Source organism: Siniperca chuatsi, linkage group LG10, assembly GCF_020085105.1.
Source record: "Siniperca chuatsi isolate FFG_IHB_CAS linkage group LG10, ASM2008510v1, whole genome shotgun sequence".
NCBI classification, from domain to species: Eukaryota; Metazoa; Chordata; class Actinopteri; order Centrarchiformes; family Sinipercidae; genus Siniperca; species Siniperca chuatsi.
This window is the reverse complement of record NC_058051.1, coordinates 9,712,209-9,735,275: the sequence shown is the minus strand read 5'-3', so window position 1 is coordinate 9,735,275 and position 23,067 is coordinate 9,712,209. Positions and strand designations below refer to the sequence as shown.

General features: G+C 39.1%; 1 protein-coding gene across 3 annotated transcripts in view; it reads left to right on the top strand.

The window, feature by feature from the left end:
- Positions 1–48: 48 nt before the first annotated feature.
- Positions 49–23,067, top strand: part of fam50a (family with sequence similarity 50 member A) — a 39,158-nt gene continuing 16,139 nt past the window's right edge. The window contains exons 1-12 of one of the 3 annotated variants that reach the window (XR_006379435.1): positions 52–309; positions 697–781; positions 1,126–1,225; positions 7,715–7,839; positions 11,930–12,006; positions 12,680–12,746; positions 12,993–13,054; positions 13,279–13,355; positions 17,989–18,043; positions 19,056–19,104; positions 19,274–19,344; positions 21,433–21,629. Coding sequence is in view for 2 of the 3 variants with exons in the window: in XM_044210347.1 (XP_044066282.1) it covers positions 199–309; positions 697–781; positions 1,126–1,225; positions 7,715–7,839; positions 11,930–12,006; positions 12,680–12,746; positions 12,993–13,054; positions 13,279–13,355; positions 17,989–18,043; positions 19,056–19,104; positions 19,274–19,344 (879 nt within the window). In the remaining variant the exon portion in view is untranslated. Of the gene's footprint in view, positions 310–696; positions 782–1,125; positions 1,226–7,714; positions 7,840–11,929; positions 12,007–12,679; positions 12,747–12,992; positions 13,055–13,278; positions 13,356–14,421; positions 14,915–17,988; positions 18,044–19,055; positions 19,105–19,273; positions 19,345–21,432; positions 21,630–23,067 lie in introns of those variants that run through there. The other 2 variants (XM_044210347.1, XM_044210348.1) reach the window with 2 other exon arrangements.

Here is a 23,067-nt window from a genome sequence, read left to right as displayed (position 1 = left end):
AGGTACATGAAGGCATCATTTACACCGACTAACTACCCAGAATGCACTTCGTTGTCGCCATTTTTCTTGTTGTGGTCTACTAGGAGGTCTTCCCTCGCAGTTCTGGAAAGATCTGTATTTTATTTTAGAATAAAATTTCTCTTTCTGCCGTCTGTTATCTGTGTCCTATAAGCAAGCGTCGAAAGCAAAGACAGCAACATGGCGCAGTACAAAGGAGCTGCCAGTGAGGCTGGGAGAGCGATGCAGCTGATGAAAAAACGAGAAAAAGAAAGAGAGCAGCTTGAACAGCTGAAGCAGAAGATTGCAGAGGTTTGTAACTTTTTACTCTAAATTACAACGTGTTTATCAGTCACGCGGTATTACTGCGATCTAATTTAGCCCTGTCTCATGTCTTTTGTAAAAATAAGTAGCCGTAATAGTATGTAGGGCCCTGAGGGCCAGCGACCTGCAGGGTCAGTAAAGGGGTCGTCGTTGCATTCGTCATTACAGTGTTTTAAAAATTCCTTCTACATAATATTTTAGTCAAGTTTAGGATACTGACAGAATGTTAAACTGTTTGTGAAATAAAGCCTATGACATTAGTATTACTGTACGGTCCCCTATAGGTACCATGTCACTCAAAATGCTTTAAAGAAATGGCAAAATAACCTAACTCATCTGGATGTCTGGTCTCTCCCGTGTCTCTGTTTCTCGCAGGACAACATGGTCAAGTCCAACATTGATAAGAAATTCTCAGCTCACTATGATGCTGTAGAAGCAGAGCTGAAGTCCAGCACAGTTGGTAAGTATCTTTGTTGTTGCACATGAACCCTCGTGTGACACTACAACCTGTCATTTTGAGGTGATTAAGAAATGCCTAGACTGGCTTAGAATGTGACCCAAATTGTTTAATATATGACATGGTTATGTCAGAAAGAGTAATGGATTACAGCTGAGCTGGTAGCCGGAATGTTGACACTTTACACATCTGCACCCAAAAGAATTTAGTGTTATTATGGAAATTTAAAAAAACATAATTTTGCATCAATGTATAGTGGCTTGTGAATTTAATATATTCGATAACATCATGTGAGAACACATCCATGTGATTGTTGTTTGACTTGTTTGTTTTTATCTCTTGATCAGGTCTGGTAACATTGAATGATATGAAGGCCAAACAAGAGGCACTGGTGAAGGAGAGAGAGAAACAGCTGGCCAAGAAGGAGCAGTCCAAGGAACTCCAGCTGTGAGTTATTACTGCCCCTCTGGCTCACTTAAACACAGTAGTTTTGGTTGTTGATATAGAGCACATGGATCTGCAGTGGTCAGTTGCTCAACTATTTGGTTTAAGCTGTTCTAAACACCATAAAAAAAATCCTCTGGTGCATATGAATTGATGTATTTTATATATCTGGGAGCAGATATAAAATATGTTTTGCTGCTCCCAGCAATAAAAAATACATCAGACAAAAAGATGTCACCAAAACAAAAAAATACAGTAGTAGTCTTGCAGATTATCTCTTAAAGAGATATATTATATGCCCAACATTATGTGTACAGTGCTGTCATTTTGTGTACTTTTGGTTTGGAGCTTTTTTTTCATGGTTTGTTCTAGGCCCCTTTAAGGGAATTCTTAATGCTACAATATACAATGGTAATTTAGACCAGTGGTTCCAAACCCCTGGTTGGCACCCCTTAAGGTGTCCCAAGATATATCTGAGGGGTCACCAAATAATTAAGGAAACAAATTAATTATTTATTTATTGGCCTTTTCTCTAATGTTTGCTTTTTTTGTGACATACCATCACTTCAGGCCTAAAAAAACATTCAAATGAAACATTCCAGAAGGAAAAATCACTCTGTGGAAGCTCACAACCATATCCTTACCATAATCTGTGATGAATGGTCACAACTATTCATTTTCAAGACTTTGCAAGCCAAACAGCTTGGGAACCACTGTTTTAGACACTAATGTGCTTTCAACTTTGTGGCAACCGTTTGTGTTTGACCTTTTCCTGTTTTAACATCACAATGCCCTTGTGCACAAAGCCAGCTCCATAAAGAAATGGTTTCTGTCATGGCAAACAGAAAACCTTTTGTGAACTATTTATTGCTTGCAAAAAGAGCCTCCATGTATGCCCGGGGAAGACGCACATGAGACTGAAGAAAAACTGGTTAAATTGCAGCTTATAATTGAAAATCATTCTTTGTTACAAACAGGTGCATGTTTATCAACAAGGTCAGAGCACAGACTACAGAACACCCTGTCCCCCGATTCCGGGGTGCTGGTTCTCATAACACTATCTTCTGCAATCCGTACTTTTCCTCTTCACTCAGAATGCCCCCCTGCCTTTACATGCTCGCAGTCTTCAACTGGCAACAGCTGTAATGCAGTTGATATGCAAATTAGATACTTTTACATAGACACATGGGGAGGTGTCTAACACACAGAGATACAGAGAGAAGCCTAATACTTCTCCAGGCTTTTATCCTTACACAATATCATTACAGTTTCACAACAGTCACTCTTAGGTTATACTCCATTATGCATATACTTCATTATGTTTTGGCAGCTACAAGCACATGAGCATTTTAACACAACAATTCCCTAACGTTTCCCGATTTTCATTTGATCAGAACTAGTTTGTACAACGTGTTGTCTGACCACGTCAGAAATCAAAAGTGTTTGTATTTGTTCCGAGTGGCCACACTGGAAGGTGGAGTGAAAAGCCGGCCATCATAGAGAGGGGGGAGATGCAATATTGTTTAAATATGGGGATAACAGCACACAGACAGCCTCTCCTGGAAGGGATTCATGGTGTTGCTCTCAAATATTCACATGAAATAGTTGTGTCAAGAATGAAAAAAGAGAGCTAGAGAGAGAAACTTTATCTGCTGTAGTTGGAACAGGATTGATTAGTATTCTTGTGCTACTGAAAACAATCATATCCAAGCAGATAGGTAACAAGCTTGGTCTTAAGGGTTTGTACTTCTAAATAACTGTTGCCTAGAAACTCAAAACAAAATAAAAAATGAATGAAAACTCTATCTGGTGTCTAACCTGACGACACAGAGCTAAGATGATAGAGGCCGCTTATCACCAGGTGCCAACAATAAAACCAAACTCTTGTTTTTCTGGGCACGTTAAATTTTGCTGCTAACTCTTATTAGTGGGAATCTTTACACTTATTGTTAAAATAAGTAGAAGTATTAAAGCTTTCACACCCAATAAGTCTGTCTGTCTGTCACACTCTTTGAGCTAAAAGCAGGAATTTCAGAGGTGCGCCTCAGTTAAAATCTCTGATATTAACTCACTGAGCCAGGAGTCACGCACCTGCTTTGTCTATCACCAAGGCAACCTTTGATCTCAGTGGGGAAACAGCTGTTTGTCCTAACTGAACTGTCCACACTGAATCTGTTAAATATGCACGTCTGTTGTCATGTAAACAAACCATGTACCTATCAGGTGTGCGCTCGAGATCAGACTGGAGAGGTTAACCACTCAAGTAAAACATGGGTGAGCAATAGTTACGTTTGTAGGCCTACTTTTTAAACAGAAAACACGTTTTATATTGTGATATTTAGATGTTTCTTTACTGCAAGCTAGCAAGCTCTGCTGAGCATCCTGACAGAAAACACACAAAACAAATCTTCTTACTAGAAACTTCTAGCTCCCTGGTGATTTCCCTCCAGCCAGCTGCCACCTTATTTAAACTTCATGAATCAACCGTTCCTGGTCCATGTTGCAGCGCTTTCAACGTGAGCGACAGGAATAAATAGAAACAGGGCGTCCGACAAAAGTTCACCTCTAAACAGCGCGCTGAATCGCACTGTGCAGTGCTGCATTGCTCGCGGCCAGTTAAGACATACCAATAGAAAACAATGCAATTTAACTGATTTTGTTAAGGCACGGTGTTAGATGAGGTATTTAGTGCAGTTTGACACATACACACACCTACCTCTTTCTGTCTCTCTTGGTCTGACTGTCTCTCTCGTCTCTTTCTGTCTGTCTGTCTCTCTGTCCTTCTGTCTCTCTCTCTGCCCCTGTGTCCATCTCTCACACTTCCTCTCTGTCTGTTTGTCACTCACTCTCTGTTTTTCTGTCTGTGTGTCTGTCTCTTTTCAATAAACTCAATTTCTGCTACTCCTGCATTCATATAGCTACAGAAACCATTCAAATATCAAAATGTTCAGCTCTTTAATGACATTTATCCTATGATTCAGCTATTTTCTACCTTTGGTCCTGCAAGCCAGTGATTCCCCCAAGGGGTACTTGTGCAGGTTAGAAACTAAGGTAGTCTGCACAAGACATGCCTCTGTTTTCCACCAACTTGAGTCAATTGTAAGTTGATTAAGACTGCAGAAAGACTAGTTAAAAAGACAACAAAAACCTAAAAGTAAAGATACTGTAAATGGTTGAAACAACCAGTTTCTGTCACTCCAAATGGCAGTAGTACAATTGCTAAGTTGTCCAAAACTACTGAAAAATACCATTGAACAATATCATAAAGCCATCCCATCTATCAAAGGGGTATTTAGGCCCATCTGATAGGGCTGTGGGGGTACGTCTGATAAGAAAAGTTGGGAACCACTAAATGTCGCACTAGACCACCAGCATCTCAGACCAAAACAAATGGCCGCTACAGCCCACCAAACTCCATTGAGAAAAACAGTCATTTTTACCTTGCAGTAAATTGTAAAACACACTTCATACAAACTGGACAGAAACAAAAAATCTTCAGTTTGGTGTCAGCTTTTCAACAAACCTGAAAATATTCCACATTTTTCATACATTATGGGTATTATTCAATATGTATCATTCAACAGCCAGCATTCACACCTGCAGTTATTTCAGATTTATTATAACACTTTATTTATTATAATTTCTTCCTTTTTATTAGATCAGCATTGCCACTATTGTTATTCTATTTCTTCATTATTCTTATTTTTATTCTTCCTCCGTATGTTTTTTGGTTCACTACTCCTTCTGTATAAACCATTCAACTATCAAAATGGTCAGCTCTTTAAGGACATCTATACTTGTATTTTTCCTTTTTCTACCTTTTCTAGATTTATTACATATGTACACGTTCGGCAAAGCCTTAGGATGCTGTCGGTGTGTTCACTTCAATGATACGACCTACAGTTTTTTTTTTATTGAGGTTGTCTTGTGTCTTGAGTGGTACTTTGACAGGGTTTCCTCTGTCTGTCTCCATGACTGAGCACTTTCAGGCCTAAATCACCATAGTAACCAGTGGCTCAGCAGTCACAGAAGTTGCAGAAATGGACAAAACTATTAATTCAATGCCTAATTGCCAGTCTAATATGCATGGCTGGGTGTTATTTCCCCACAACTTTAATGATGAGTCAAATTCAAATACAAATATTGACACACACACACACACACACACACTAATGCACTAACACACATATAAATACACACTGTTTTTTCCATCTTTGTGAGGATTTTTACTGACAGACTACTACTACTTCTACCACTACTACAGTCTTTACTAATACTACTACTGCTGCTACTACCAGTACTACTATTACTACTACTACTACTAGGCCCTACTTATACTACTACTACTACTACTACTACTTCAGCCTTTACAGTCTTTACTACTAGTACCATAGTGTTTACTACTATTACTACAGTCTTTACTACTACAGTCTGTAATACTGCTACTACTACTACTACTACGGTCTATATTGCTGTTCTTTCCTGGCAGCATAGGGCTTTGTAGGAACCTTCTCCTAAAAATCTCTCTGTCTCTCTCTGTCTCTCTTTCTGCCTCTCTAAACTGGTCATAAGACTTTCAACTATTAAACTTGTATTCAACTTTTTGATATCTTTTACAGTTTTTGCAATATTACAATTTATGGTGTATGCATTTCACAGTCCTTTTCTGGGTGACATCATCGCTAGAGTGCAGAGGAGTTATTGAATTTTCTGAAAATCTTCTCTTAAACTTGCTCTCATGCCCACAATCTTCACTCTTCATACACAATTTCTACATCAATTAGGATATAAACTTGTCCTGGTTCAGATAATGTGCTTATTTAAGCACTAAGACTTACAATTTTTGATTGTAAAATCAAAGCACCAAGAGAGCCATTCAGCTGTCTCAATGACTGTAATGCTATTTTACCTCAGACAGTATCAGGCAAAAACATAAATGTGCCAACTTTTCACCATTATGACCTGCAGTTTAAGGTGTTTTGTGTCTTTGATGGGAAGTTTTACAGATTTCTCTCTCTCTTTACCCATATACAGTTACACACAAGTGATGTTGATTAGCTCATTAAATGTCAAAGCAGTTTGTTCCTTTGATCTGATTGGTGCATTGTTATTAGGCAGTTTAGGCCTCTGTCCTTTTTAACTGTTAATAAATTAAAACCTTGAGCTGTTTCAGGTTTAATTCAGAATTAAAATCTACCTCGTCTGTCTGTCTGTCTGTCTGTCTGTCTCTCTCTCTCTGTCTCTCCACTCTTACTCCCTGTCTGTTTTTCTGTCTGTCACTCTTCCCGTGTGTCTGTTTGTCTGTCTCTCACTCTGTTTGTCTTTCTGTCTCTCACTCTCTATTTAGCTACAGAAACCATTCAAATATCAAAATGTTCTTCTCTTTAAGGCCATGTGTGCTATGATTCAGCTATTTACTACCTTTTTATACTTAAAAATATTAAGCTTTTTTCAAAAAGATTTTTAGAATGGGAGAAATCTTCAAATCATAATCCTTAATTCACAATGCAACTCTACCTCTGTCTCACACACATATAGAAACACAAATACTGACACATACAGACACACTTGAATAAACTAGCACACACATACACAACTGGTTTGTCTTCCTCTGTGGGGAGAAACACACACACAAGACTGTTTTTTATATCTTTGTGGGGACTTCCACAGTAAACCGTTTTTCTATCTGCATGGGGACTTTCACAAACATACTGGTTTTTCTGTCTTGTGGGGACTTTTGTGGAGATTTGTACTGCTCCTTTCAGTTTATTACAATAGAAGTGAAATCCATTGGCAATATTACAGTAACTTCCAGCTTCTCTGACAATGTTTTTCAGCTCTTAGCTTCTTTAGATAATGTTTTCTCTTGTGCATATTTTAAGCTACAGAAACCATTCAAAAGCTTGCTCTTTAAGGACACGTATGCTTCTATTCAATGTGTTTATACCATTTATACTTTTTAAAATATGGTGCTTCTTTTTCAACAATTCATGTGAAGTGAAAACCATTGACACCATGACAGATTAGCTTCCAGCTTTTCTAGCAATGTATTTCAGCTCTTAGCTTCTTTAGGTAATGCAGTTCAGATTCCAATTCTGGAAATGAATTTCACATTTCTGCATTTTCAGCAATGCTTTGCAATTTATTCTTCTTCAGTATGTTTTTCAGTCAACTAATACTTCTGCATTACTTTGAGCTACAAAAACAATTCAAATGTAAAAAATGTTATGTTCTTCAAGGACATTTATGTTTCTATTCAACTTTTCAACATAACTTTTCCAACTCCCAATTCTACCAGTTTTACATTTCAGCTTCCAGGTATTTGAGCAGTCTAGTGCAATACATTTTGGCTTTCAGATTTTTCAGGCAAATTCATTTCAGATTTCTGCATTTTTAGCAATGTTTTTAAAATCATTTCAGCTTTCAGCATTCCCACGCATTTTCAACAGGAAATGCAATTTTTTTTAGTTAATTATGCTTTTCTGTTTGCAGCAAGCTTGAGAAGCAGAAAGAGAAGAAGAGAAAGGAGGAACAGAAGAGGAAAATAGCCAGTTTATCATTTAATCCTGAAGACGAAGGAGAAGATGAAGAGGAAAATGAAGAGGAAGATCAGGATTGTGAGTACTGATATTAAGGATGTGAAAGCACAAACTAAACGGGAAACACAGTGCTGAGTATCAGTTTCAGCTGTATACTGTACCTCCTCTGTCATTTTTCATTTGATCTGTGTTTTGTGCGGTTTAACAAGATATTTCTCAGACTGATCAGGTCTGTCAGTCTGATTTGGTCCAAGCCATAGCTCCCATTAGTGAATTTAAAAAAATAAATATTCAAACAAGGCCTTATAGGAGTTAAAAATGGGAATCCAGTCAAACAAAACATGTGTCCTTGTTACAGGGTATGAGTTGTTGCTGCATCAAAGTCGTCTCTCAAATGTATTTATTGTATGAATATAAACGTTTAAGGTCAAGTTTGATTTCTTCCTTGTAAATAATTGCACTATTGTAGAATTAGTTGCTTTCTCAATATTTTACATTATTTTACCCATTTTGTTGCTTATTTATTTATTGTAGACATGTGTGATGTTCTAAGCCGTGATAATGACCCTGTTTTACTGTACACTGTACAGTATATATGTTTAGTCTATTGTGACTCCGTATGAGTATTTTATGGCACTACTTGGATCTTAAGGGAATAGTTTGACATTTTGGGTAATGTGCTTATTTGCTTTCTTGCTGAGAGTTAGATGATGTTGGGATTTACAATGGTTAAAGGGGCACCAAATTGTGTAGGAGCAATCAATTAATTATGGTTATCATAATTATCAAGGATAAATAATAACTTTAATGAATAAAGTCCTCGGGGGGCACCACCCTTAAACAAGGGAAAATGATAGCTAATTAATTGATTCAGTCTAAACTATCACTTTGTAATTCAGATTAATAATTAAATTAATAACTATTACCAAAATTACCATTAATAGATAGTAGGTTAAAGGATTTGGAGTTCAGCATAGAAGAGGTTGGCAAATTATTCACTCTTGTGCAACACTGAAGAAACCAGCATAATAATTACACAAACACTGTCGGCGCGTGCTTATATCCTAGTTGGTGTAGCCTACTCCGTCGCTAGGTCTGTCCTTTGTTTATAGAACAAAACACAGCCAGGAAATTAGCAGACCACAGGAACCATCTCTGTTTTAATATAAGATGCAGGCAGAGCAAGATTATTCCCAAGAGCCTACAGATTAAACCACCAGTAAAAGGACACAGAGCAGAGAAGATTTGGAGAAGAAACCTGACCCAGATGCTTAGTGAAAGGATCAGGGAAAACAACTCAAGAATAGACAATTTGAAGAACAGAACAGAATTTTTGCAGAAGAAGTTAACAGGCATTGTCCCAGAAGAAATCCTCAAGAAAGTGATGGATTTTACACAGATAGCACAGGGAGCACAACATAGGAAGAGCAAGGAACGGCAAATTAAGAAATTTAACATCCTTTTGAATAAGAAGAATCTAGGAAAGGACCAGCACAACAGGAGAGCAGGGACTGAACAAAGGGAGATGTGTTAACAGAAACAATTGGATCAAAAACTTATCAGACCGCATCCTAACACAGGCAAAAAAGGATGTGCTCTCCAAAGGGCTCAACTTTTCAGTTACGTCCAACCACATCCCTACAGTGGACTACATCACAGCCACAGAAACAGCCATTAGGAAGAACAAGATGACAGAAGCAGAGGCTGCAGACCTGAGGCTACGTGTCACAGCAACGCTAAAGAGCACCAAGCCGCCTCCTTCTAACATTACATCCGAAGAGAGGAGGCACTCTCAGCACTGCAGAAGGATCACAGCATAAACATTCTACCAGCAAACAAGGGTCGCTGCACTGTGATTCTGAACACAGCCGATTATGAAACCAAGGTCAACAACCTTCTTGAAGACACAACCACATATCAAAAACTTAAGAGATCCAACTAATGGCTACAAGAAGAAGGTTATAGACTGTTTACAGAAGCTTGAGAAAGAGGAGGTGATAGACAGGCCTCTGTACTACAGACTATACCCTGGGGAAGCCATTCCTTGCATCTATGGCCTTCCCAAAATTCACAAAGAGAATGTTCCACTCAGACCCATCGTGTGTAGCACAGATTTCATCACATACAATGTAGCCAAACATTTGACTACAATCTTGGCTCCGTTGGTGGGGAACACAGAACATCATGTGGAAAACACACATGATTATGGTTTCGTATGATGTTGTCTCTTTGTTCACCTGCATTCCGACCTCAGAAGCAGTGACAGCGGTGAGGAGAAGACTGCAGGAGGACTCCACCTTGCAGGAAAGGACTAAGCTTACACCTGAACACATCTGCAAACTTCCAATTTCGGGGACACTCCTACAGACAGATTCACGGCTGTGCCATGGGATCTCCGGTCTCTCCCATCGTGGCCAACCTGTACATGGAACAGTTTGAGAAGAAGGCATTGTCCTCATTCCCAGGCACACCACCAAGTCATTGGTACCGCTACATGGATGACAGCTTTGTGAAGATCAAGAAACAAGACTTGGAAGCGTTCTCAGAGCATATCAATACTGTGGACCCCAACATCAAGTTCACACGAGAGGATGCCAAAGAGAATCGCCTGGCCTTTCTTGATTGTTCTACACTCAGAGGAGAGGACGGAAAGCTCCAGATAGAAGTGTACAGGAAACCAACACATACGGATCAATACTTGCTCTTTGACTTACACCATCTAAAGTATTTCTGATTCTGATCCATTACAGCACAAGCTTGGTGTAATCTGGACATTACAACATAGAGCCCAAGAAGTGCCCACCGGCTCAGAGGGTAAGAAGAAAGAGGAAATGCATGTTCAGAATGCTCTCTCAGCTTGTGGGTATCCTACTTGGGCTCTCAACAAAGTTAAAAGAGCCAAAAAACAGGACAAAAGGGAAACTGAACCAAGAAGGAACGGTGTCTCCATCCCTTATGTATCTGGACTGTCTGAAAAACTACAAAGGATCTTTAGACAGCACGATTTTCCTGTTTTCTTTAAACCAGGCAACACTTTAAGACAGAAACTCGTTCATCCTAAGGACAAGATGCCCACACAAAAACAGAGCAATGTAGTTTACTCTATTCAATGCAGTGAGGAAAACTGCAAAGAACGGTACATAGGTGAGACTAAACAGCCACTTCACAAAAGACTTTATCAGCACAGACGACACGCTAACTCGGGATTGCAGAGCGCTGTGCATTTGCATCTAAAAGCTACTAACCACACATTTGAAGACAGTGAGGTGAAGATTCTAAGTAGAGAGTTGGTTTGAAAGAGGAGTCAAAGAAGCCATTTTGTGAAAAAAGAAAACCCCTCTTTGAACAGAAATGGTGGTCTGAGATTCAACTTGCCAACAATCTACAACAGTGTATTATCACCATGGGCAAGCCAATCATATGCTAATCAGGTACTTAACAGTGATGAGGGAGGTGCAGCCAGAAAACAATAGGCCTGATTACTGATTACTGGGCCATCATGGAAACAAAAGAAGGTCAGTTTCAGGTGAAACTAGGCAGGGTAACAGCAGAAACTCTGGAAGACTCCTTCCTGAGGGCAGGGCTTAAGTAACACAGAGTAGCTTAAATTTCTGAGTTCTCAGACCGTTTTTCACAATTGAGAATGACTCCCGGATGGGAGCCGAAACGTCTTTATTCTGAAAACAGTGTCCAGATGACTATGACTGAAGCCTTTTCTACGATGGAACATTCCGGGACGAATGAGGGACTACAGCGTCCAACAAAAGAGCATGTGGTCTCATAATAAAAAGTTCAGTTAAAGTCCCACAGATGAATTAATTCTTGAAGTTCCAACAATGAGAAGATTGATACCACTCACATGTCTGTACCCTAAATGTCAGGCTACAGCCAGGACGCCGATAGCTTAGCTTAACATAAAGGCTGGAAACAAAGACAAACAGCTAGCATGGCTCTGACTACAAAATCCACCTAGCAGCACCTGGAGTCTTCTCACCAGCAGAGACTCCACAAAGTCTCTGTTCCTGGCCATTAAATAGTCCAGCACATAACCCCCCACAAAATCACAACTTGTCATTTTTACACTTGGGTTTTTGTATGGATTAAACAAACAAGAAATAACATGTTAATTAGGAATTTTGTCTTATAGATGTTTGACTTTGTCTCATAGATGCTCCAGTTAAGAAGAAAAAACTTGGAAAAAATCCTGACGTGGACACAAGTTTCCTTCCTGATCGAGACAGAGAGGTGAGTTAATATAAATGACACTTGTTGGAGTTTGTTTTGGGTTTTTTTTTTTCAGAGCGAAAAATTCTACTTGGTTGTCATTTATTTGCTGTGTGATGACATAAGATTGTTGCGATTCTGGCAATATTTTAAGTTGTATTTTACAGGTAGCTCCACAGATGTGTTTAGCTGTGTGTCATCACATTGCAAATTGAATGGTAAAGACCAATTTTAAAACGGATTTAATGCTCTGTTTTAACTGGCAAGCTGCAGAAAAACACACAAGCCAAGTAATAATTGGGGCAAGAAGTAACTAGTAAATTTTAGGCTAACCAGATACACTTGAAAAACAGGTTTCTCTGTGCATCTTCCAGCAGGCTGCAAATCAATATGTGTGCTCCTGTCCCCTGAGCTTTATTTTTACAAAACAGACTTCTGAATAATTGTAGCTCGTATATTAAAGAGATAAGATTGACAAAACATTACCCATATAACTCTTCTGGCTGGTGGCATTTTCACACATCAGTAAATATGTTCTGTTCACATAGTTAATATAGTAGTAAAATTGTCAGTTTTATACTGTGACATGCTCATTTGTTATGATTCCAGTCTTTAATGTTATTAATGCAACATGGCCCTCTTCTAAAAAACCTTTATGTTTTCACTATTGATTTTGTCTGCTTCTTGTGTTCAGGAGGAGGAGAATCGTCTCAGAGAGGAACTCAGGCAGGAATGGGAGCTCAAACAGGAGAAGATTAAGAGTGAGTGTTAGAATTACTTGCGTATGCACACACATCCCTTGTTATGACTTAAATTCAGTAATGTATCCACGTATCTTTAACTCTAATCACAAGCAGACATTCTGTCCACAGTGTCCCATTTTTGATAAATGTCTCAGCTTTGGAGAATTCCTCGCTTTTTTGTCTTTTCACTGCTATATTTACATACACACATGCACACTCACACTTACTCTCAATCCAAATAATGGTGTCTGTCTTTGTCTTCAGGTGAGGAGATTGAGATTACATTCAGTTACTGGGATGGCTCTGGACATCGTAAGACTGTCAAGGTAAAGCATGTTGCAATGCTGCAATACCGGTTCACTGTTTTCAGTTTCTAAAAAGCCACAGAAAGAGTACTTCGCGCAAACTCTATGAAGAGTATTGATAACGGGATATTTATGGGGAAATAACAGTACACATTCCCATCAGTCTCTTGGTCAAACAATATATTCAACATAGTGGTTACACTCTTCATGGTTTCTTTATGTCTTTGTGTGTATTTTGTCTGCAGATGAAGAAGGGCAATACCATTCAGAACTTTCTGCAGAGGGCCCTGGAGGTCCTCAGAAAGGACTTCAGTGAGCTCAGGTGAGAAGTTGAAGAGTCTTAACCACATATACACTATCACTATTAATGAATGAATGAGTACACTCATTCTCACTGTTTGTCAAACCGATAATAATGATTGGTCATCTTCCTCCTGTGATTTCTTCTTTTCCACTGACAATATTACCAAACAGACTGATGTGGCAGTCGATCTTGTTATCATCACATTAAACTAATCAGAGAAGGGAATAAAACTTCATCAGCGTGAACAAATTATGATTACTGACATGATTTATTGAACTGACTTCAACTCTCTCAACTCCTAATTAATTTACAAATATAACCAAGGATTCTCTACAGATCAAACATTCTCTTTTAGATTTCTTTTATCAAAATACCGTCAAAGGGCGAACAGCTCAACTAGATGAGAGAATCATTCTGAATCATTATCTGAACTGTATATTATGGGAGGAAAGATAGGTAGAGTTTTATTTAGATCAGGAGATGCACGATGAAGACGTTATATTAATTTTGGTGATACTAGAACAATTACTAGTTTCAAAATTTTACGACATTGTAGTAAACAAAGTTAGTACCGCATGTATTTCAGTAATATTTACACCTGGGGTTCGATAATAATGATTAACCTGTGATACAACAAATTCAACAATTTCTTGCTTTGAGTCTGGGGCGAGAGCTGTGAAGATCTGGAGAATAACAAACTTCATCAGATTCAATAAATTGGTCACTTGATTCATACCAGTCAAATTCTTCCCATTCTGCTTTGGTGGGTGGAACTGAAGTTAACATTGGTAAATGAGATGGCATTTGTTGACAAATTCTTGCTACTGGCATAATCTACCATCATTTGCATGGTTTCATTAGCTGTAACATAAAACTTCATCTCAAACGTATGTTGGAGACTTCTGACGTCCAGTGACGATTCTTTTGTCTTCTTGCGTGAAGTTGCTTTTGTCCTTCAGTGGTGCTATAGTCCTAACACTCTGGTTTATGTATGTATAAGTAGGATAAAGATAAAGGATAGTTGTCGGTGTTGGGATTATGTGAGGCCCACGTGCTCTGATGACAACCTCTCGTTGTTATTCAGGAGGATAAAGGTCGCTTCACCCGCGCTGAGAAGGGGAAAGAAGTCTACATCGAGACCTTCCTCTGGCCACAACCACTTTTGTCACCATCCGTGCCCTCACTTGCCTTGTTTGCATCTCTCTCGCAACTTGTGGAATAGTTTCCCCGCTTAAAAGGATGGATGGCCTCTTTTCCAGGCTCTGGAAGGCCAGCGGTCAGGGTAGCTCTGTGTGGTGGGCTTGCACCTGTGGACATAACGTTTAAAATTAACACTTCATGTGGACTTACCCTTTAATTCTGTTAGGTGTACTTCTGATGGGTTATAGTACTAAAGTAAAGCATTTCAAGCCTCTTGTTTACATAGTTTTCATTAGCTTTCCTTAATTGTGCTATTCATTCTTTCTACCTATCCTGAGCTTTGGGGATGATAAGAAACCTGTAACTTCCAATCTATCCCTAACCCTTTGCTCACCTGTTGAGTGAATTTGGAAATAAAAGTGTCCCTTTTATCACTATTAATACCATGTGGAAGGCAGAATCTTGGAAATATTTCCTTCATCAGACATTGCTCATCGTCATCATTGTTGCGGAATCTTTTCTTCTTGTGGGGAACGCTTCAACCTACTCTGAACACCTAGCTACAACAACCAGAAGATATTTATATCCCTGACTTGGAGGCATATGTACAAAATCACAAAATCTCTTTGCATATTTTCAAACGGACTTAATGCTAGTGGCAGGTGGTTTTGTTTTACTGCTTCTTTGCTCTTGTTGTTCACTTATTGACCAATAATTGAATAATCACAACAGTTATTCCCAGAGCAAATCACTGGGTACAGATCTCACAATTCACCCTCCCCTTTTTTCTACATGCCCTTGGAATGGGAGTTTGCAACAAATCAGACCTGGGTTATGTATCTGCATCAGTCTCACAAACCTGTGTAACTAGCTCATCATTTGAATCAATTGATGGAAGCAATATTACTGGATCTACAGGAGCCCTATAAAAGCTAACTATTTATCTGGCGCAAAATTGTTGTGCAGCAGTTGCAGTACAAAGTTGTATAGAGTGCAAATATAAGTACAAGTATAGAAATAGAATAAAAGTATAAACTATCCATAAGGTGCAAGTATAAAGTATGAAAAAATAAATAAAATGTCCAAAAACAAATGCAAAATATACACAATGGCAAAAATAGAAACAAGGTTAACAGTAAGAGTACAGGTAAGGTAAGTGAAGAGTACAGGTAAGGTGGTTCTAATGTTCAATTATTATGTCCATGGTATTGCATGTAAATAATAATATAATAATAAAAAGCAATATTACTTTAAAAAACTTTACAAGTGGAGCCCAAAACAATGGGACTGACTTCTCAATTAAGATAGCTGTGGCCGCACTTGCAAACTGGCATCCCCTATACTACAGGAGACAACGTAGAATAGCAGAAAGCCACAAGGTGGCAACGAGAACCATGTTCTTGAACCAAAATGCAGAGGTGAAGCCGTCTTTCTCACACACATACAGGTGAAAAGGCAAACAGTCTAGCAAGCCCAAGGCCCATGCAGATGTGAGAGCATCCTTTAAGTCTCTGAATGCAGATATCAAGCTTTCAGTCCATTGAATGGGTTCAGGAGCAGAGTCCAGTGTGGCAGCATGAAGGACAGAGTTCATTGCAATGTAGTTGTGAATCCAATGTCTTCGGAAATGAGTTATGTCTATGAAGGAACACATTCCCATCCTTGTGTGGAGGATGCCTTACATCAGTTTTACTCTGTCTGGTGAGTGGAGACGACGTCCATCCTCCAAAATATACCCGCAAACAGGGAGCTTTAGGATGATAAAACTGCAACTCAGCAAGCGATGCTCTATGACCTCGTTCAGCCAAACATCTCAAGAGGAGAATGTTTTACATATTTCTTCAGGAGCAACATGCTGCCACCAGGTCAACAATGTCTCTCTTTACCACTGTGACTTATTTTGTAGGTGAGTCAGAAATAGTGCTGACTTTCAAGATGTAATGTAATAGAAAAGAAAGCTGAACACAAATCCACTACAATATAATATGGAATAAACATCATGCGTGATTGGAACAATAATGGCAATAATTGCTCTTAGATTGAGTACGAGCATCATTCTCCAGGTCTGCTAGCTTTCAGAATAGGAATATAGGTGTATTACTGGCTAGAAACAGGTGTCAGATCACCTTGTTCCATAAGAGAATCAATAAAAGTCTTAATGCCTTTAACTGCTTATTGTGGCAAATTATATTTTATTTGTGGAAACACTGCATTAGGGTTTAAAGTCGCTAAACCAACATAATTTAATTTTCTTCTTCGTCTTCTTCGTCTTCTTCTTAGTAGTCCAAGCCCGAGTGGCCCAAGCCCATGGCAGCGGCGGATGGCTGACCACCATTGAATCTGGTTCTGTCCAAGGTTTCTGCCTCTTAAAGGAAGTTTTTTCTTGAATCTCTCTTGAATGCAACGCATCGTGGTGCCCAGTACCAGCAGGCTTAAAGAAATCGCTCAGATTTATTTTTATTTTTTTTCCCATTGGTAAAATTGGTAATGCAGCCTACACTGTAAGAGTTGTGCAAGTGAAATTCACAGGGGAGATACAAACTGGTACACACACCTCAGACACCTAAAAGACACATGTCCACCAGCAGGTGGCACTATAATCAAGGTAAACGTGTTTTGGTCAGTAACTGCCACATAGTGGGTTGCACAATTGAAAACCTTACATGTATGCGTTCCCTAAATTGAGCTGCATTTTGTGATATAGGCCAATGCCGTTTCCGCCTATAATTTTTTTCTGTGAAATATGCAAAACTTACTTTTTCAAACTTCTAGGCGGTGAGTCTGATCTGCACAAAGTTTTGCACATAGAATCTATGGACCCTCATAATCAAAAGTTATTAAAAGAATTTTGATACTCCAAAAAATGTGCAAGTTATAAAGGAACAACTTCCTATAGGTTGCAGTAAAACAGGAAGTGATGTCATATCTCCATATAGGATTGTCCAATTAACGTGAAACTTGGGCCAGTAGTTTCTGGTCCGTCATCGAGGCTCAGTGCAAAGTTTGACACCAATCGGCCACTAGGTGGCGCTTTTATTGCAAAATCATAAAATAAGCTAAAATTATTTTTCCACACTACTGTCTTTGAACTGAATTTTTCTCCACCTGCAACTTCCATCGTGCTCGTGGGACTGCAGGTCCGACTTGTATTTGCAAGGATTATGATTAATGGCATGCAAGGAATTATTAGGGACCGAGCTACGACTGCTGCAAGGACCTTATTGAAATTCAAGGGATTTTTATTCTTTGTCCAAATTAATTGCATTTTTGAGGGACTAAAGGTGCTAAAGAAGTGGTTATTTACGTCTGATATGAGTCTTGGCATGGGTTTGGCACAATGGCTTGCTAGCGCCCCCTACAAAAATACTAGTCAAATCCCACACATACAGGCTTTAAACCTGAAAAAGTTTTCAGTTCTCAGTTTTCCTTCTTACATTCACGACCACCTGAAGTGGACCTTAACATAATGTTAAAATTAATTTTCATTAGACTCAATTTCTTCTCTATGCAGGTCTGCTGGAGTAGAGCAGCTGATGTACATCAAAGAGGACCTGATAATCCCACATGTAAGTACTGTGTGCCTTACTGACACACTCATGAGCTCAACTTTTGCTTCACTTTACTTACACTGTTTTGTGTAGGTTTCCGGGAGTATTAGAAGAACTGAAAACACTTGTTGAGCTGAGGGGAAAAAAGAAGGCTTGAAAGTCTTTTGATGGACCAGGACTGTGTTTCTGATCTCCCCTTTGTTATCATTTTTTGTTTTTTCACCTACATTTACTTGACTTGAGCCCAAATTTTTAGAGACTTGCTAACCACTGGATTGGAAAAAGGTGATGTAGAAACTGATGGGAAATGCAGCTCCCAGCAAAGCAGGGAGAAAAGTTGGTTCACATGATTTGACCTTCATACTGAGCAAGGCTGGAGGGTTAGGCTGAAGGTGGTACTGCCTCCAGTACAACATGGAACCATATACAAGATATGCGATATATTTAATGATCATTTTACAACACAGGGTTGTAAACTCGATTTTGATTGTAGTTCCTTTTATGCTACTCAAAGACAAATATTATGCACAAAAATTATATACAGTAAATTAGTGACTATATAAGCCATAGAAATAAAATCTGTTTTACATGGTGGAGTGCTGAGGATGTTTAAGTAGTCTCACAGCCTAAGGGAAGAAGCTGCTCTGTAGTCTGGTGGTACGACAGCAGATACTTCTGTATCTCTTTCCTGTTGGCAGCAGGGTGAACAGGCTGTGGCTGGGGTGTGTACTGTCTTTTAGTATCTTTTGGATAACAGCCCAATAATAAAACTGGAAATTGGAGAGTGACATACCTCCATAGTGTTTGGGGTGCTTAAGAAAAGCCCTGTGTAGATGTCATTGTTTATTATTCCAAAAATATTAGGATATTATAGAGTCTAGAGATTTAAAATATGATTTCAGGATGAACACAGGCTGACATTAAAAGACATTGTGGTTACTTTCATTAGTGTATACGGTGTGATTTTAGTCCAGCAGCTGTTGCACTTTTTCACTCATTGAATTTAATCATTCTTTCTCTTTTCATTCAGCACCACAGTTTTTACGACTTCATTGTGACCAAAGCCAGAGGCAAATCTGGTAAGTGAACAGCAACAGCTTTCAGCCCATTGTTATACAATACCTTGATTTGTTTTTACATATTACATTTTGGGAAACAAAAAACAAAAGTTGTTGTTTTTGAACAATATATAGAACAATATGAAGTTGTGTTTCATACTATGTCACTCAGTTTACCTTTTTTCCACAGGTCCTCTTTTCAGCTTTGATGTCCACGATGATATTCGACTGGTGAACGACGCCACAGTAGAGAAAGATGAGGTGAGAATTTTTATTTCCTTTTTTTTTTTTTACAGCAAAAACAAGAGATTGTGAGAAGAAATGAACAGAAATGTTTGGTTGATCTGAACCAATGTCAACCTTAATGCTAAAAGAAACTGAAATGACCAGTAAATGCTCAAGTGCCATGGTACATAAGCACATAGGGAGCAATGACATACATGCAGATATGCAATGCTGCCTGAGGGAGTATGTACTGTACAGCTTAAAACACGTTTCATATCTGCATGTATGTACAGCTTTTTTTGTTTGTCATTGCTCCCTATATACCATGGTACTAGTGAAGATTTATTAAATATATGTTCATTTTGCGAGCAACTAGTGTTGTCACGATACTAGAATTTCTAACTTCGATACGATACCTTGAAAAATATCGATATTCGATACCACAGAGAAAAAAACTGCCACAATATTAAGGGGTTATTGTTTTATTTAAAGCTAAATATAACAAGTCTAGAACATATATTTTACATTAACAAAACTGTCCTGAGGTAGTGCACTTGTTCAAAAGCCTCTCAGATTGCATTACATTCAAAAACCAATAAAGTGCAAGTAAAAAAAAAGTGCAATCTTTTGTATTTCCAAGTAAAATCAAATCACAATGTCAATAAAAGATACTTAAACTTCAAGCAAAAACAAAATCAGTGCAATCTTATGCATCAAGTATCAAATTAGTAAACAAAATAATTAAATGGAATCTGTTGCTGCAGTTTTTGACCACACTTTTAAAATGAACTGAATGAACTAATCTAAGAACTTAGGTTAATGGTAATAGATATTTGTTAACATGAATAAACAATGAAAAATACTTACAAAACATTTGTTAATCAAAGTTAAAAGTTGATTTAAACTAACATTCACTAATACATGTACTAATTAAAATCCAAAGTTCTATTTGTTAATATTTTTTCATTGGACCAGAGCTAACATGATCCGTTATATTTTTATTACCTAATACCTACTGTTATCAAAGATTAAAATATACTGTAACAAATGCATTGCTCATCGGTCATAAAAGCTGGTTAATACATTAACGTTATTTTTATGAACAGATTTAAACGTAAACGTGCGTGCATCACACGCGATAACAGTGCTCACTGGATCGACATGAAGTCGTCAAGTCACCTTTATTTATATAGTGCTTTTAACAATACAGATTGTGTCAAAGCTCTTAACAGTATCAAATTGGAGGATAGAGTGTCAGTAATGTATAATAATAATACCAACCTCGAGAAATTATTTATACAGATCCGGGTGTCGGTCTCTCAGGTGCTAATCAAAATAATTAAGAACAAACGTTAAGTAGGAAAGGAAAAATCGAAATAACCAGACAAGTGGGGAAACCTCAAGTGTCAGAGGAAGAAAAACCCCACATATACTTATCATTAGCCAGCAACCTTCAATTCAATAGCAATCATTATCATTATAACTGGACACAAATAGGAATTAACTTTAATGAGACTAGACCAAAAAACTAAGTTATAACCAATAAGCATGCGTGAATCAGCAAAACAGCAGAACTATTATTATTATTATAACTGTAACCATTAGGTAAATAGCTCTAGCAGTAATATATGAGCATACATGAGCATTTTATTCTAAATTCGCATCATACTTCAAAACCCAGTGTGGTTACATACAATTTTATTCTCCTCAAATCATCTCATTGTCAAACAGTGGAATCCATTCAACAGAGCTGGATGTTTCTATTGGCATATTCATATACTGACCCATAGATGATTTAATTGCTGTAGCAATCATTGATCTGAAGCAGGGAATGACACAGCAGGTCAAAAGGAGGAAGAGCACAATAACTAGGAGCATCGGTGCCAACATTTTCATCAACACATTCTTCCATCCTCCCATAGTCAGCCATGACCACATATCCCATCCTCCCACACTCTGGGAGTCTAGGCTTTTCTCCTCATGCAGTAGGTCGTTCAGATGGGAAACAACATGAGTCATATTGTCTGTGATGTCTGGAACATAGGTGCAGCAATCAGTCCCAATAATATGACAAACTCCTCCTTGACTAGCCAGCATCAAGTCCAAAGCCATTCTCTTCTGCAGGGCCATGTTTTTGATCCCCTGCATGGTAGGAGTGAGAGTGGAAAACCCTACTTCTACCAGTGCCGTCAAGTTCTCAAGATCTGTGGCCAGGTGGTCTATCTTGTGTGCATTATTCACAGTCCCCCACCAGGGGAGGATGCCACTGATTCCTTTCTCCCCTGGTGACACTCTCGTAGTGGATCGCCGTGCTCTGTGTGGTAAGTAATAGTGAGCATAGTGGGTGTGAAAATGAGTGATGGTGGGTAGAAGGTTCACAGATGTTATCAACTTAGCAAGGCAGCAGGTGCCACACCACCCCTGTCTGAGGGATTGATAAACATGTTGTCCACATACGTGCTCTCTTAGGGATCCAAATCCATCCTCCGTAGGCATCAGGACGATGGGATTGTCGCTTCCTGGGCAGTGTAAGCTGGTGGTGTCTGTCAGATTCAGCTGAGCGATGTATGGCTGAGGTGCCCTGCATTCGCTTCGGCCTCCCTTGTTCCACCTGGTGCCGCATGTTGTAGTGACAATCTGTTTGCATGCCCCAGGAAGTGATCTCTAGATGTGTAGCACTGTCTGGTGAATCCAACCGTACCGGTCTGGGATGTTGGATTGGTAGTCATGATGGGCCGATGAATTCCTTGCTGGATTATTTGGCTCATGTTCCAAAACCTGGCTGTGGAGCCGTCATAGTTGGTGATGCTGATGTTACATAGCTTGAGTGCAGCTTCCATGTCTCTCACTGTTCTGTTCTGCAGAGTAACCCCCCGGCTGAATGCCACCATGACTCCTAGGGTCTCAGAGACATTTAATGGCGTGGGTTTCACTGGGATGGAATACCCCACCCCATGGGGGAGCTGCACACAGGCGTAGCAGCTCTGGTTAGTCACTTTTCTGGCAATAGTCAGTATAGTTGCATACCATGCGTTGTCTTCCAGCTGAGCTGGGATGTTGGGGAAGATGGATGTAAATGTGCTAATGCTAATGCACAATGATGTTTTAAATCAATACCAAGATACTCTCCTACACTCTTCAATGCTGCGCTCATGAAAGGTGTACCGTTATCTTATCTGGAATATCCCAGCATGGGACGATATCTCGCATAAGACTCATTGCTACTGCTGCTGAATCCTGTTTGGCCTCTACCCATTTAGAGAACATGTCAACAATGACCAAACGATATTTCTTTCCCTCACTGGGTGTCAGCTCAATAAAATCCATCTGCATTTTTGGCAAAATAAAATTTTTGAGAGAAGTTATTAAATCCCTTTGTGAACCAGCATCTGTTCCGCTCCAGCACCATGCTCCACAACATAATAATGGAACAGATACTTCGGTAAGCATGGTCTGTCACTTGGTCCATACCACACTTTGTCTGTGACAGTGCAGCCTGCCTTTTGCCACACTGCTTTTTCCTCTGCCGTTGCTCTTGTCTGCAGTCCCTGCAGATCAGCTGTAGGTGTCAGAGGTTCATTAGTTAATGCAACACATCGAGTGGTCGGTGTTTGGCAGCAGCTTTTGCTGCCTTATCCGCTCTGGCATTCCCCTGTGAGATAGGATCAAGGTTGTTAGTGTGTGCTTCACATTTACAAATGCCAATCTGCTTAGGCAACAGCACAGCATCCAAGAGTTCAGCAACCAGTGTGTGATGTG